Source organism: Engystomops pustulosus, chromosome 6 (genome assembly GCF_040894005.1).
Source record: "Engystomops pustulosus chromosome 6, aEngPut4.maternal, whole genome shotgun sequence".
Lineage (NCBI taxonomy): Eukaryota > Metazoa > Chordata > Amphibia > Anura > Leptodactylidae > Engystomops > Engystomops pustulosus.
This window is the reverse complement of record NC_092416.1, coordinates 72,257,634-72,272,762: the sequence shown is the minus strand read 5'-3', so window position 1 is coordinate 72,272,762 and position 15,129 is coordinate 72,257,634. Positions and strand designations below refer to the sequence as shown.

The window sequence follows — 15,129 nt, the reverse complement described above, 5'->3', positions numbered from 1 at the left end:
TGGTTTCTCAATAAAATTAACATAGCACGGGGTGAAAAAACATATATAAAACCTAACTTTTAATGATTAAGTCTATAAAAATACATATAGGATTAAAATCTCTGGACCATCACAATAAGCACTCACCCATGTAGAAGACCTATTGTGTCACGGGCTTCATATACATATACAGGAATGTATTAGAACAGTCTTACCGGTCTAGGGGGAGTGTACAGGTGCTGGAGCTTGGTCAGGAGTATAAGTCCACTGGATCCACCAGGTCACAACAGTGGTTAGTGGATGCGAAAGAGGTTTTTTCAGATAAGGAATTTATTCAGAAGCGATACACACCATCATTTAATTCAGCTTTTAAGGAACTAACTAGGGCTTATAAAGACCAAATAACATCATGGTGGGAAGTCCAAAGCTTGGAGAATTACATTTCCCACAATATTGTCCCTAGAGGACTTAGGATCAATATTCTTCCAGCCAATAGATGTCGAAGTCCCGGATTAATGTCCCTGTGGGAGAAAGAAGCCACAAACAGTTCACTGAGATTAATGCAACTACTTTTGGACGAGGAAAGACAGATTTTAGCCAGACTTGAGGCACAGTTAAAAGAACAGATTGCTATAACCAAGAAATTTGAGGCAGAGCCTGAGTTCAAAACCAAAGAAAATCAGTTAAAGAACACAGTTGAAAAATTCCAGTTCCATATAAAGGATCGGAAACACAGACAGTTCCTAAAAGACCTCCAGGAATTCAAAGAGAATAGGGCCTACGTGACTGAGCTACCTAGACGGACACCAGAAACAGAAGGGTCATCATCAGAGACGGACGCCTCAGATATAGACCTTAGGAAACAAACAGGCAGGGGGAGGAACAGAGGAAGAGGACGGGGACGGGGTACTCGAAATACCACAGGTAACACTGACACCACAGTACGGGGTTTTTTAGAACAGAACTACCCCTTGAGGAGCAAGGGGACCCCAGTGACTCAGACTGTTACAAATCCCAAATAGTAAACCTCTCATCACGGCCCCTTACACCTGACGAAATGTGCCTTCTTAGTAAGGGACTGTCGTTTGTACCTGAGAAGGGGAATGATAATTTTGAAACTGTAAAGGATCTCTATCTCTTTGCTAGAAAACTCAAATGGCATAAGTATCATAAAAGAAAGGATGCTATAACTAGCAAGGATTTAGGGATCCCACCCGAATTATTACCTGACGTTCGTCTATTGTTTGGTTTGCAATCTGAGGACACAACGAGTGGTAAAGGTCCTTTTACAACACTCAAAGTGAAGAATACACAACTACCTCCACTTGGGGACACCTCCCCAATAGATGTATTTATCAATATGGTTGGAGAAGAATTTAGGACCTTGAGCCCTACAACCAGATGCAATAATCTCAGTAAATCTGAACTAGTGGCGCTTCAAAAATTAGAAACAGACACCTCCCTGGTGATCAAGCCCTCTGATAAAGGGGGCAATGTGGTCGTCATGGACGTGGATGACTACAAAAAAATGTGCGAACACCTCCTAAAAGATGAGGGAGCATACGGAATACTGACAGCCAATCCCACAAAGAAATTCTATGGAGAACTTAAAACAATTCTGGATAAAGCATTTGGTGATGATTTAATTAATAAAAACGAATTGAACTTCTTGCTACCAAAATTCCCTAGGTTGGCAACATTTTATTCATTACCAAAGATCCATAAGGGAACACAACCACTAAAAGGCAGACCAATTGTGTCGGGGATAGGGAGCCTGATACAAAATGTGGGTTTATATTTGGACAGCATTCTGAGAGACTTTGTAACATCTTTGCCATCGTACACACGGGATACTCTGGATTTATTAAAACGCCTCGAAGGAATTTGCATTGAACCTAGCCATTATCTGGCAAGCATTGATGTCGAGGCGCTGTATTCGTCGATCCCTCATGAGGCCGGTCTGAGGGCAGTGGCGCATTTTTTAAATTCCAGGGGTGTACAATACCGTGCCCACAGCTCGCTCGTCCTTGACCTCCTCGACTTCTCATTGAAGCACAATTATTTCCTCTTTGACAGGAGGTTCTACCACCAGCTCAGGGGCACGGCGATGGGGTGGCCGTGTGCCCCCACTTATGCCAACTTGCTCCTGGGCTGGTGGGAGGAGAACCTAGTGTTTCAGCAAACAGAGATGGATGTCACGGATGGGATTGAGCTGTGGGCGCGGTATATAGATGACATATTCATAATTTGGAGTCGACCAAAAGAAGAATTTGTTAATTTTGTGAGCGCCTTAAATAACAATGATATTGGATTACGTTTTACCTATGAGATCCATAAAGACGAACTTCCATTCCTTGATGTCTTAGTGAGCAGGGACATAGGAGGGGCCCTTGCTACAACTGTATTCAGGAAACCAACGGCAACAAATGCCCTACTAAGATGGCAGAGTTGCCACCCCTTTCCTTTACGACGAGGCATCCCTAAGGGGCAGTATTTAAGACTGAGACGTAATTGTTCAGATAACCATGAATTTAAGAGGCAGGCTGCTGACCTTAGGGAAAGATTCCTGGAAAGAGGGTTTCCAGATAGGATTTTGCGCAGAGCGTATCAGGAAGCAATAGCACAAGATCGTCAGTCCCTACTCCAAACCACACAGAAGGATGGCCCTCAAGATGGGGACAAGACAGGGGGACCCATTAGGATGATAACTACGTTCAGTAAGGACTCTGCACAAGTAAGAGATATCATGAATAAGTTTTGGTTTATTTTAAAAATGGACCCTGACATAAAGGATGTTATTGGCCCTGCACCACTGATCACCTATAGAAGAGGTCGCTCCCTGAAAGACCGACTAGTGAGGAGCCACTTCTCAGATACCCCGAAGAAAACTTGGTTAGGATCGGAGCTAAAAGGAAGTTATAGATGCAGTGGGTGCGTAGCGTGTCCAGTGATAAAGGTCGGGAAGTCATTTACGGCCAATGTTACTGGACAACGGTTTGAGATCAGAACAATGATCAATTGCAGATCTGCTGGAGTCATCTACCGAGCAGAGTGCAGTTGTGGTCTGGAGTACATAGGGAAGACAAAACTCCAGTTACGCAAAAGAATCGGCGACCACTTAGGGGACATACGTCATAACAGGGATACCCCTCTGGCTCGCCATATGAATCTGTGCCATGGAGGGAGGATTGATGAAATCCACTTCATGGGTATTGACCAGGTGAAACCCAGCCCGCGAGGGGGAGATTGGGATAGGGCTATACTCCAGAGGGAAACCAAATGGATTTATAGGTGTAGCACAGTGACCCCGAATGGGTTAAATGAGAATCTGACTTTTACGAGTTTTATTTGATAGCCATATTATGGCGAATCCAATCTGAAGGACAATACACAGTTAATGAGGTGTTGACTATGTATGGCTGAGATGTACATTTTCCTATTTTTTGAGTAAACTAATTCCCGCTGCTATATTAACCCAATTGTTTTGAATAGTAACATTATTCTAAAAAGTAGTTGTGGTTATTATTTTTTCCTAATTTACCTTTCGATGTGGACTCGAATTAAGGGACACACTGATTTGGAAACTTTTAACCTACCCTACTATTGTTTTATTATATACCCTATTGCTTAAGATTTCAGCAATGGTGGTAATGGCTTCATCTGAAATGGAGCTCTAGCTGCCGCAAGGATTACTAGTGGGCGGCACCTGGAACCTCCAAATTCTTTATGATTGGTCTATACTCAAAGAGGGACGGGCCCTACCACCCTTGGTGATGATAATTACATCACTTCCGGTTTGCGCGATGACGATTGCGTCACTTCCGGTTTGCGTGTCAAAGCGGCCTGCTTGCGTTCCACAGTGGATCACTAACCGGAAGTGACGATTATTAGGTCATTTCCGGTTCGCGCGCGGTCCACGAGGCTGCATCCACCCACGGCTTGCGTCTCAAGCAGTGAATGGTGACAGCAGCCATAATGCCATGAGGGAAACCATGGTGAGTAATTAGGGGAGGGTTGTACCCTTTGCAGACTCCCCAGGTGTCACAGTTGAGTAGAAAGGCCACGCGATTGGCCGTCTCCTCCTCCCCAAATGGTTTATCATGGGACACACCCCTAACTAGCGGCGGCACCTCATCACTCTCAAGGACCACTGTCCATGTGCACGCCGTCCGGTTGTGTGGGGAATCTATCAATCCCCACTATTGGTCCATCTTGGATGAATTAATATATCCCCTGATGACAGATCCTGGTAGCCCCAGGTCTAGAAACGCGTTGGGATTTGATTAGGGAATACCAGGGTGTTTACAGTATCGAGGGTCACCCTGGGACTGCCCTTGTAAGGGCGGGAGCTAATTCTTTGGGGGTCAGGGAAAGATTACCATAGGGATTACTAGGTGCAGTGCAGTCAACTTTATCCTGACCTGGTGGATCCAGTGGACTTATACTCCTGACCAAGCTCCAGCACCTGTACACTCCCCCTAGACCGGTAAGACTGTTCTAATACATTCCTGTATATGTATATGAAGCCCGTGACACAATAGGTCTTCTACATGGGTGAGTGCTTATTGTGATGGTCCAGAGATTTTAATCCTATATGTATTTTTATAGACTTAATCATTAAAAGTTAGGTTTTATATATGTTTTTTCACCCCGTGCTATGTTAGTTGTATACATTATTGGTGGAAGTTGTAAGCCCCGGGACACTTCCAGTGGGGTAACCGTTACGTCTGACGGGCATCCATCTTTGCCTGGCTTTGTATGTTTTCTCAATAAAATCAATTGTATAATTCACACGTATTATTCACACTCTTTTTGCTAGTGTTATATATATGTTAGTAGCACATGGCTTTCTTTTGTATTATGGGCTGTGCTAATCGGAATTTTTTGCCTATTGTACATATGACAAAATGCAGCGCCAATGTATAATTACGACGATCATACTGATGATCAAAGTAAATAAGTAAAGAATGCCGAGAGAAGATGAACCGTAATATCATGAAGATATACATGCGCCGCGTAGGACAAAAAGGTCTATACATATATATATAAAAGCCACATTTATTGACATAACAAGTATATTCAAATATATAAGATAGCAAAATACTGGCACGCACGACTTACTTGCAGTAAAGACTTACCGGTAACACCCATGATCGGTTCTAGCACTGATCGCAGCTGTTATCCCGTCGATCGCCTCCGGCAAAGCTGCCGGCGTCTTGAAAAAGATGGTGGAGCATGAGCGCCGTCACCTTGGTGACAATTGTAGCTCCCCGTGAAGTCATCTTTAGAAGACCCGAGGCGGTCTCGTTTTAACCCACTCATTACAATGTGCAATTTGCACATTTTGGCCATGGTCACACGTACCGCTAGGCGTCGGTTCATAACGCGACTCTAGCGCACAGGTACGTGTGGTACGTGTGACCGCGTCCTTTAGGGCGCGTTCACACGTTGCGTGTTGGTCGCGTTTTCATTGAGTTTGAAACGCAAAGGCCACGGTCACACGTACCGCTAAGCGTCCGTCATAACGCGACGCTAGCGCACGGGGGAGGTCCTCGGCCCGAACGCACATGCGTTTCCAGGGAAACGTATGCGATTGTTAAGCCGATCGCATGCGTTTCTCTGGAAACGCATGTGCGTTCGGGCCGAGGACCTCCCCCTGTGCGCTAGCGTCGCATTATGATGGACGCTTAGCGGTACGTGTGACCACGGCCATATGCAACAGCTGATGAGAGGTGATTTGCCTAATTACATTACAGTTTACGCTTGTAAACGCAATGTTAACACATGCGTTAACATTGCGTTTATGATGCGTTTTGTAAACGGAAATGTTAACATTGATGTAATTAGGCAAATCACCCCTCTTCAGCTGTTTTATATGCATTTGAAACACTATGAAAACACAGGTCAAAACGCAACATGTGAACGCGCCCTTAATGAATGAGGTGTAAAAATCCGCATTATATAAATATAAACAGCAACAAACGTCCAAAATTGCCCGTTCTATATATATATAATCAGGCTTTATAATGGCAATTTGCATATACTCCAGAATGAGTGATTGGCTTAACAGCAATTAATTGCAAAGTCAATATTTTCCTAGAAAATGAACTTTTTCCCCCAAAACACATTTCAATGCATGTGTGTTAACATTGTGTTAACAATGCGTTTATGGTTGCGTTTTGCAAACTCAAGTGTTAACAGCTGTTTAATTAGGCAAATCTCCCTTCAGCTGTTGCAATGCGTTTTTAAATGCATGCGTAAACGCGACGTGTGACCGTAACCTTAACGCCCGAAACCCTTGTAATTGTACCATGTACTGGGAAGCAGGGAAAAAATTCCAAATGCTGTGAAATTAGTAAAAAAACGTATTTGTGCCGTATTCTTGTGGGCTTAGATTTTACGGATTTCACTTTACGCCCCACATGACATGTCTACTTTATTCTTTGGGTCGGTACGATTACAGGTACAATTTTGTATAGGTTTTATAATGTTTTCATACATTTAAAAAAAATGAAAATCTCCTGTACAAAAATTTTGGGGGGGATTTTGCCATCTTCTGGCGGTAATAACTTTTTAATACTCTGGTTGTACGGAGCTGTGGGTGGTGTCGTTTTTTGGCGTCCATGCACCGCCATCTTCTTGAAGCCGCCGGAAGCTTTGCAGGCTGCGATCAGCGGGAAAACACCTGCGATTGGTGGTGTTACCGGTAAGCCTTTGCTACAACATGCAGCAAAGACTTACCGGCTATGGAGAGGACTCAGCCCGTGAGCCCTCTCCATGGCCCCGTACCCGGCATGTGAGGTACTACAACGTCACATGTTGGTAAGGGGTTAAAAGAAGCAGCTTCAGTGATTGCTCCATTAACACAGGCGTGGGTGTTGATGAGGACAGGGCTGGAGATCAATCTTTCATGATTAAGTAGGAATCACACCACTGGACACTTTAACCCCTTAATGACCGCCCTATCGGCTTTTTTTTGGGGGGGGGGGGTTCATGAAAATGAGAAAAAAATGCACCTAAAGTTCTGCGCCTCATAACATCCTAAAAATGACAGGATGCATAAAATATCATCTCAACATAAATTCTGTCAATGTTAATTATCAACCTTTTTGGGCAGTTTTACTTCCTGTCTGGAAAGCAGAACATTTCAAACTTGGAAAATGAAGAACTTTTGCCAAATTTTCCCCTTTTTTCAGACCAAAACCCAAAACTTATGACTTAAATTTTACCACTAATATGAAGTACAATGTGTCACGATGTGTCACGAGAAAACATTCTCAAAATCACATGGATATGTTAAAGTGTTCTGAAGTTATAACCATTTATTGTGACACAGGGCAGATTTGAAAAATCCAGTCTGGGTAATAAGCTGAAAACTAGTGTCGGTGATAAGGGGTTAAAAGGGGGCTGGTGCTTGCCATCATTGTTTCTCTTCTGTTAACCATGGTTATCTCTAAAGAAACACGTGCAGTCATCATTGCACTGCACACAACTGGCCTAACAGGAAAGAGTATCGCAGCTAGAAAGATTGCGAGGGAGGTTCCATTGTTGCCAAAAAGGCTCCAGGGTGCCCAAGAAGGACCAGCAAGCGCCAGGACCATCTCTTAAAAGTGTTTCAGCTTCGGGATGGGGCTACCAGCAGTGCAGAGCTTGCTCAGGAATGGCAGTAGGCAGGTGTGAGTGTATCTGCACGCACTGTGAGGCGGAGACTCTTGGAGCAAGGCCTGGTGTCAAGGAGGGCAGCAAAGGAGCCACTTCTCTCCAGAAAAAACATCAGGGACAGACTGATATTCTGCAAAAGGTACAGTGAGTGGACTGCTGAGGACTGGGGTAAAGTCATTTTCTCCAATGAATCCCCTTTCCGATTGTTTGGAACATCTGGAAAACATCTTGTTCGGAGAAGACAAGGTGAGCGATACCACCAGTCTTGTCTAGTGCCAACTGTAAAGCATCCTGCAACCATTCATGTGTGGGGTTGCTTCTCAGCCAAGGGAATCGGCTCTCTCACAGTCTTGCCTAAAAACACATCCATGAATAAAGAATGTTACCACACTGTCCTCCAAGAGCAACTTCTCCCAACCATCCAAGAGCAGTTTGGTGATCAACAATGCCTTTTCCAGCATGATGGAGCACCTTGCTGTAAAGCAGAGGTGATAACTAAATGGCTCAGGGAACAAAACATAGAGTTGTTGGGTCCATGGCCTGGAAACTCCCCAGATCTTAATCCCATTGAGAACTTGTGGTCAATCATCATGAGACGGGTGGACAACCAACAAATTGTGACAAAATGCAAGCATTGATTGTGCAAGAATGGACTGCTATCAGTCAGGATTTGGTCCAGAAGTTGATTGAGAGCTGCCAGGGAGAATTGCAGAGGTCCTGAAGAAGAAGGGTTAACACTGCAAATATCGACTTGCTGCATTAACTCATTCTAACTGTCAATAAAAGCTTTTGTTACTCATAATATGATTGCACTTGTATTATGTATGTAATAAAAACATCTGACAAACAAGACCATAAGAAAACGGTGCAAATGTGTTTATTCACCATTTTGATTTTTATTCCCACTTCCCAGTACACGGCACGGAATATTTAGTACCATGACTATGAAGTACAATTTGTTATACAGAAAAAAGCCATCACAGAGCCCTTTATGAGTAAAAATAAAAAAGTTATAGATTTTTGAATGTGGGGAGTGAAAAATGGAAATTAAAAAACAAAAAAGGCCCAGGTCGTCAAGGGGTTAAAAGACGGCATTGTAAAAGCGTAATGAATCCCATGTAAAAATGCCATATCCTGCAATACACGAGTATTGCAGTATATGGTAGGAACGATCAGGTTAAAGTACCCTAGATGGTCTAAAAAATAAAAGTTGAAAAAAAATTGTACAAAAAAATCAAATCACCCCCCTTTCCCTAGAACTGATATAAAACTAAATAAACAGTAGAAAAAAAAAAATCAAACATGTTAGGTATCACCGCATCCCAAAACGCCAGATCTATCAAATTATAAAAATGGTTACAGGCAGTCCCCGGGTTACATACAAGATAGGGTCTGTAGGTTTGTTCTTAAGTTGAATTTGTATGTAAGTCGGAACTGTATATTTTATCATTGTAATCCCAGACAGAACTTTTTTGGTCTCTGTGACAATTGGATTTTAAAAATGTTGGGTTGTCATAAGAATCAATATTAATAATAAAGCTTCATTACAGACACATCTGATAACTGTTATAGCTGATCATTGTAGCCTAGGACTAAAGTACAATAAATTACCAATATACAGAGGTCCGTTTGTAACTAGGGGTCGTGTGTAAGTGGAGTGTTCTTAAGTAGGGGACCGCCTGTATTCCCGGCCGTGAACCAAATTATGATTTTTTTTCCAGCTTCCCAGTACACGACATGGAATAATAAATAACATCACCAAGAAGTAATATTTGTTACGCAGAAAATAAGCCCTTACATAGCTCTGTGCGGCTGCGGGCACAGGTCACGTTTTATTTGCGTTAAAAGAAGCTGAAGAGGATATTTGCCCAATTACATTGTTGTCAATGCATTAATCTATGTGTTAACGCTTGCGTTTTGTAAACACAATGTTGACAACAATGTAATTAGGCAAATCTCCTCTTCAGCTGTTTCATGTATCCGTTTCGCTTTCTTCAGACGATACATGAGTTAAGCGTGAAAAAAATCGCAATGTGATCGCAGCCTACACAAAGAAATGAAAAAGATATAACTTTTTCAAGGTGGAGAGTGAAAAATGAATGAAAAAACGCTGTGTCCTTAAGGTGTTAACAAGCCCCGCTCATTGGCTGCTGTTTCCCGTGATGCGTACACGTAATTCGACAAGCCAATCATAGCTGCTGCATTGAATCCCGCCTACAACAAAATTACTTTCCATTTTTAGTCCGGGAAAAAACAATTTTAGCAAAATTATCATATAATCAGTACGAAATGTTATATATTGAACTACTGTACAATGACCGCCTCGTCCTGTGTTTTTGTTGTGATCCGCGACCCGTACGGCCGCGATGACCCCCACTTAGAACAGAAAAGCCGGCTCAATGCAGATGCCAGAAGATGACGTAGATCTGTGTCAGATGACCAAATGCAGCGCGGCGATTAGTCGTAAAGCGACAAAGTCACATGTGTATAAAAGGGCGCCGGCAGCTTTACTCCACCTCATTTCCCCAGCAAATAGCTCGGAGACGGCGAGCAGCTCAACGGAGAGCAAGCACCTATCTCTCCAGTGCAGGTAATGGGGGACACGGGCTCTAATACCCTGTACTTCTCCCTTACCTTGCATTTCCTGAATAGGCTTATGAAGCTAGTGACGTATTTTAGGGTTACATTTGGAAGTAGTATATGGTGGGTCTGTACTTATGATGGTGGACACGTGCTGCACCTTTGAGTAGTCGGGCATGTAATGTTGGTTATCTTGTGCTGTACAATACCGAGGAGCTTACTATATTAATAGGGTGTTACCATTTCAGTGAATAATTGTTTTAATGACAAGTTATACAATTTTTCCACTATGTTCTTTATCAATTCCTCACGGGTTTCTAGATCTCTGCTTGCTGTCATTATATACAATGCGTTTTATGTGTGGTACTAGTGGACAGAAATTTGACCATGGTCAGACAAGTGCACAGCTCGCTATATCAGACAGTAATCAGAACTGTGATTATAAGGAGCTGTGTGTCCATGGTCAGACTTCTTCTCACTAATGGCAAACCTATTAGCTTTCAATAGAAAACCAGCAAGCAGTGAAACTTTAAGGAATTGATACAGAAAGTATCTTGGAAAATTGTATAACTTTTTATAGTCACATTAATTTGCTTTAAGCATCTTTGTAATCTGATTATGAAGACTTCGTCTTCTGTAAACTTTCTGGGGACGTGCATGGCTTTATTTGATAAAGCTTTAAATTTGTGCAAATGAGCCTCAGGTACTCCATTTTAGGCTACATTCACACTGTCGCATGGGGATGTATGTACAGTTGATATACGTCCCTCATAGATGGCACTTGGTGCACGGTGCCCTGCAGGAGCGGTACGGTGCGCCACCGAACCCCGTGAAAAGATAGGTCATGTTTTATCTTTTCACAACATGTGGCACCGTGTGCCTTATATTCCTATGGAGGGGGGCCGGGGGTCAGCAGCGCTGTGTGTGTCAAAACAAGAGCATAAGCTAAACAAGCAGATCCTGCCAGAGTGCTTGGTTTACAATCCTTCATACTTGTTGTAGAGTTCTGATTTCTATTTCTAATGTAATGACGGCACATGCTTAAAGATGGCTGATCCTTGTGCCCCTGTATACACAGCGTCTGCACAGCCATACAGACCTGTGTCTTAGCTGACAGAATATGTTAAGGCCCAGGCCATCTTTAATGTCTTGGATCTGCAAGGATGCAGGGAGTAGACTTGGTGAATATAAGTTTAATCTGATGCATTTTATTGATATTAACTGCTGTTTTTCTTGTTTCAGACATGTCTAAGGGACCAGCTATTGGTATTGATTTTTGCACCACCTACTCCTGTGTAGAAGACCCAAGGTCAAAGTTGAATAAAAAGGAGAAACAATGATTCTCCCTAGAAGTGTTCTCCATGGTTTACACGAAGATAAAGGAGACTGCAGAAGGTAAATTGGAATAAATTGGGGGGCAGATGAGTTGAAAAGATAAGTAATAGTTGAACATTTTGTATTAACTTTTTCTTAACTGCTCTGGTTACAGTCCATCACCATCTCTGCCTACTTCAATGATTCCCAGCGCCAGGCTACAAAGGATGCCGGTACCATTTCTGGGCTCAACGTTCTGCGGATTATCAATGAGCCAACTGCTGCAGCCATTGCCTATGGACTGGACAAAAAGGTAACTTGTGGTGCAGTGTCTTATTCTGTCTTATTACTCTTGGCCGCTGTGATGACTGTTTCCAAAGCCATTCGTAGTTTCCACCAGACCAGAGCTGTGAGGCTCATGATGGCCTAAGTACCTTCCTTGGATGTCTGAGCGGTTAATGTTTTAGAAATGCATTTCTAGAAGTGGGTGGTGCCTGTGCAGCTTCATTAATGTGGATTATTTTAACAGGTCGCCTCAGCAAGGAAGACATCGAACGCATGGTTCAAAATGCTGAAAAATCCAAGGCTGAGGATGAGAAGCAGAGGGACAAGGTTTCTTCCAAGAACTCTCTAGAATCTTATGCTTTCAACATGAAGGCAACTGTTGAAGATGAGAAACTCCAAGGAAAGATCGGTGAGAACAGAAGATCCTCGATTAATGCAATGAGACTATTTCTTGGCTGGACAAGAACCAGGTATGTTTGTACCTAATGCAAGGTTATAGGGAGTCGCTGTGATGACTGTTTCCAAAGCCATTCGTAGTTTCCACCAGACCAGAGCTGCAAGGCTCATGATGGCTAAAGTACCTTCCTTGGATGTCTGAGCGACACACTCCCCATTAACTTGACCAATGCATTGTTGCAAATTGACTAACATTGGTTTTTCTAGTCTTATGTATTTGTCTGTCTTCCTTTTATAGGTTGGAGCTGAAAGGAAAGTCACAGATCCATGATATTGTACTGGTTGGTGGGTCCACCTGTATTCAGCTGCTTCAAGAAAAGGAACGGAACAAGGGCATCAACCCAGATGAGGCTGTGGCTTATGGTGCAGGTAAATGGTCTTAGTTGTACTCTGCATGTGTGCAGTATACTTGTCACATCTCTTGGGTGTAATTCGCAATGATGACTGTTTCCAAAGCCATTCGTAGTTTCCACCAGACCAGAGCTGCGAGGCTCATGATGGCCAAAGTACCTTCCTTGGATGTCTGAGCGTCTCTGCTCAACTGTGAATTGACTTTATTTTAAAAAAAAAAACATAACTAATGAACCTCTGTTTTGTTTTCAGCTGTTCAGGCTGCCATCTTGTCTGGAGACAAATCTGAAAACGTGCAGGACCTCCTTCTGCTTGATGTCACACCTCTGTCTCTGGGTATCGAAACTGCTGGTGGAGTCATGACTGTCCTCATCAAGCGTAATACAACCATTCCCACAAAGCAAACTCAGACCTTCACAACCTACTCAGACAACCAACCTGGTGTCTTGATTCAGGTAAGGGAAAAACTAAATGCATGCTTGGGGTATAGCTGTTTGTGGTATTTAGGCGTGTTTTTGCTGAATGCCTTCACTTTTTTCAGGTATATGAAGGTGAGAGAGCCATGACCAAGGATAACAACCTGCTTGGAAAGTTTGAGCTGACTGGCATTCCTCCAGCTCCTCGTGGTGTTCCTCAGATTGAGGTGACTTTCGACATTGATGCCAACGGTATCCTGAATGTGTCTGCTGTGGACAAGAGCACTGGCAAGGAGAACAAGATCACAATTACAAATGATAAAGGTAGAAGACTTTATTTGGAAGGGGTTCTAATTATCCTGCTGTGATGACTGTTTCCAAAGCCATTCGTAGTTTCCACCAGAGCTGTGAGGCTCATGATGGCCAAAGTACCTTCCTTGGATGTCTGAGCAGTTAATGTGTTAGAAATGCATTTCTAGAAGTGGGTGGTACCTGTGCAGCTTCATTAATGTAGATTATTTTAACAGGTCGCCTCAGCAAGGAAGACATCGAACGCATGGTTCAAGAGGCTGAAAAATACAAGGCTGAGGATGAGAAGCAGAGGGACAAGGTTTCTTCCAAGAACTCTCTAGAATCTTATGCTTTCAACATTAAGGCAACTGTTGAAGATGAGAAACTTCAAGGAAAGATCTGTGATGAGGACAAACAGAAGATCCTGGATAAATGCAATGAGACTATTTCTTGGCTGGACAAGAACCAGGTATGTTTGTACCTAATGCAAGGTTATATGTAGTCGCTGTGATGACTGTTTCCAAAGCCATTCGTAGTTTCCACCAGACCAGAGCTGCGAGGCTCATGATGGCCCAAGTACCTTCCTTGGATGTCTGAGCGACAATCATATGTGCATGTCTTACTTGTATGTGGTTGTTCACTGACTTTCCTGGTTTTTCTTCAGACTGCAGAGAAAGATGAGTTTGAACACCAGCAGAAGGAACTTGAGAAGGTCTGCAACCCAATCATCACTAAGCTGTACCAGAGTGCTGGTGGCATGCCAGGAGGTATGCCCGGTGGCTTCCCAGGAGCAGGTGGTGCTCCATCTGGCGGTGCTTCATCTGGACCCACTATTGAGGAGGTTGATTAAATGTTGACTGGATAAGCATTCCTGACACCCAGGACACAATTGTTTAATGGCTGTTCCTGATGAATTCCCAGTAAAGCTGCTGTAAAGTTTACTTTGGGGCATTAATACTTGAATTCACTCCCATCGGATGGAACGCCATTGCACTTTACCTGTACTGTAACAAACTCGTCCAGAGAAATAAAAATCTATTTAACTGGCTTCTGGTTTTCTTGTTTAAATATCTTGTATGTTATTCAACTATTAGTCTGGGCCCAATCACTTGAGGCAAAGCTAGGTCTGTCATATGAAGCTGCTCAGTGTCTTTATTACAATGAAATGTGGGAAATTGAAAACTATGCCTTATTTTGCTACTTTGAATGGCAGGTCCCTATAAATGCCTGTCTCCCGAATTTTACCACTCACTAATTGCCAGCTGATAGTGTTACAAGTCTGTGCCCCCCCCCCCCCCCCATATTGCCTAAAAATAGCTGCCAGTGAGGCACTGTAGCTTAATTACAGCAATTTTTCTGATATGCAAATTAGATTTCCTGACTCTTCTCTTAGGTTGGCAGAGAACATGCACCTTTATTTTTACTGGACAGCTCAGTGTCTTCTTCCAATCACTGCCCCACCCAATTGAATTTGGGCACTCTGCCAATATTCAACAAGTCATAAAAAGAACAAATTTACCCCTAGGCGCACCACAACGTTATACTACGTCCCCAGGGCTAGATGCTTAGCGCACCGGGACGTAGTATAACGTCCAGCTTCTGGGACCATCTCACGAACGGGGGCGGTACCAGAAGCAGCAGCTGTCTATCACAGCTGACACCGCACTATAACACCCATGATTGGAGCAGACTGATCGCTGGTGTTAACCCCTTACACACCACGGTCAAGCATGTTTAAACTGCTCTACAATAAAATAGTATTGTAGAACAGTGTATTGAACTTAAACCAGTGATG

At 43.2% G+C, this 15,129-nt stretch overlaps 1 protein-coding gene, 4 non-coding genes and 1 pseudogene across 5 annotated transcripts; all 6 read left to right on the top strand.

The window, feature by feature from the left end:
* The first annotated feature begins 10,115 nt into the window (after positions 1–10,115).
* Positions 10,116–14,382, top strand: LOC140135264 (heat shock cognate 71 kDa protein-like). Its single transcript, XM_072156515.1, has 9 exons — positions 10,116–10,231; positions 11,464–11,616; positions 11,711–11,848; positions 12,065–12,290; positions 12,515–12,645; positions 12,880–13,082; positions 13,169–13,367; positions 13,571–13,803; positions 13,999–14,382. The coding sequence occupies exons 4-9, from the start codon at positions 12,094–12,096 to the stop codon at positions 14,182–14,184; spliced, it is 1,149 nt and encodes a 382-aa protein (XP_072012616.1). The 5' UTR covers positions 10,116–10,231; positions 11,464–11,616; positions 11,711–11,848; positions 12,065–12,093; the 3' UTR covers positions 14,185–14,382.
* Positions 11,892–11,990, top strand: LOC140066393 (small nucleolar RNA SNORD14). Its single transcript, XR_011848239.1, has one exon. It is a non-coding gene; the product is annotated as a small nucleolar RNA SNORD14 (small nucleolar RNA).
* On the top strand, positions 12,324–12,422 carry LOC140066388 (small nucleolar RNA SNORD14). Its single transcript, XR_011848235.1, has one exon. It is a non-coding gene; the product is annotated as a small nucleolar RNA SNORD14 (small nucleolar RNA).
* On the top strand, positions 12,709–12,807 carry LOC140066397 (small nucleolar RNA SNORD14). The gene has a single exon (XR_011848243.1). It is a non-coding gene; the product is annotated as a small nucleolar RNA SNORD14 (small nucleolar RNA).
* LOC140066391 (small nucleolar RNA SNORD14) lies at positions 13,403–13,496 on the top strand (annotated as a pseudogene).
* On the top strand, positions 13,837–13,935 carry LOC140066394 (small nucleolar RNA SNORD14). The gene has a single exon (XR_011848240.1). It is a non-coding gene; the product is annotated as a small nucleolar RNA SNORD14 (small nucleolar RNA).
* Positions 14,383–15,129: the final 747 nt, after the last annotated feature.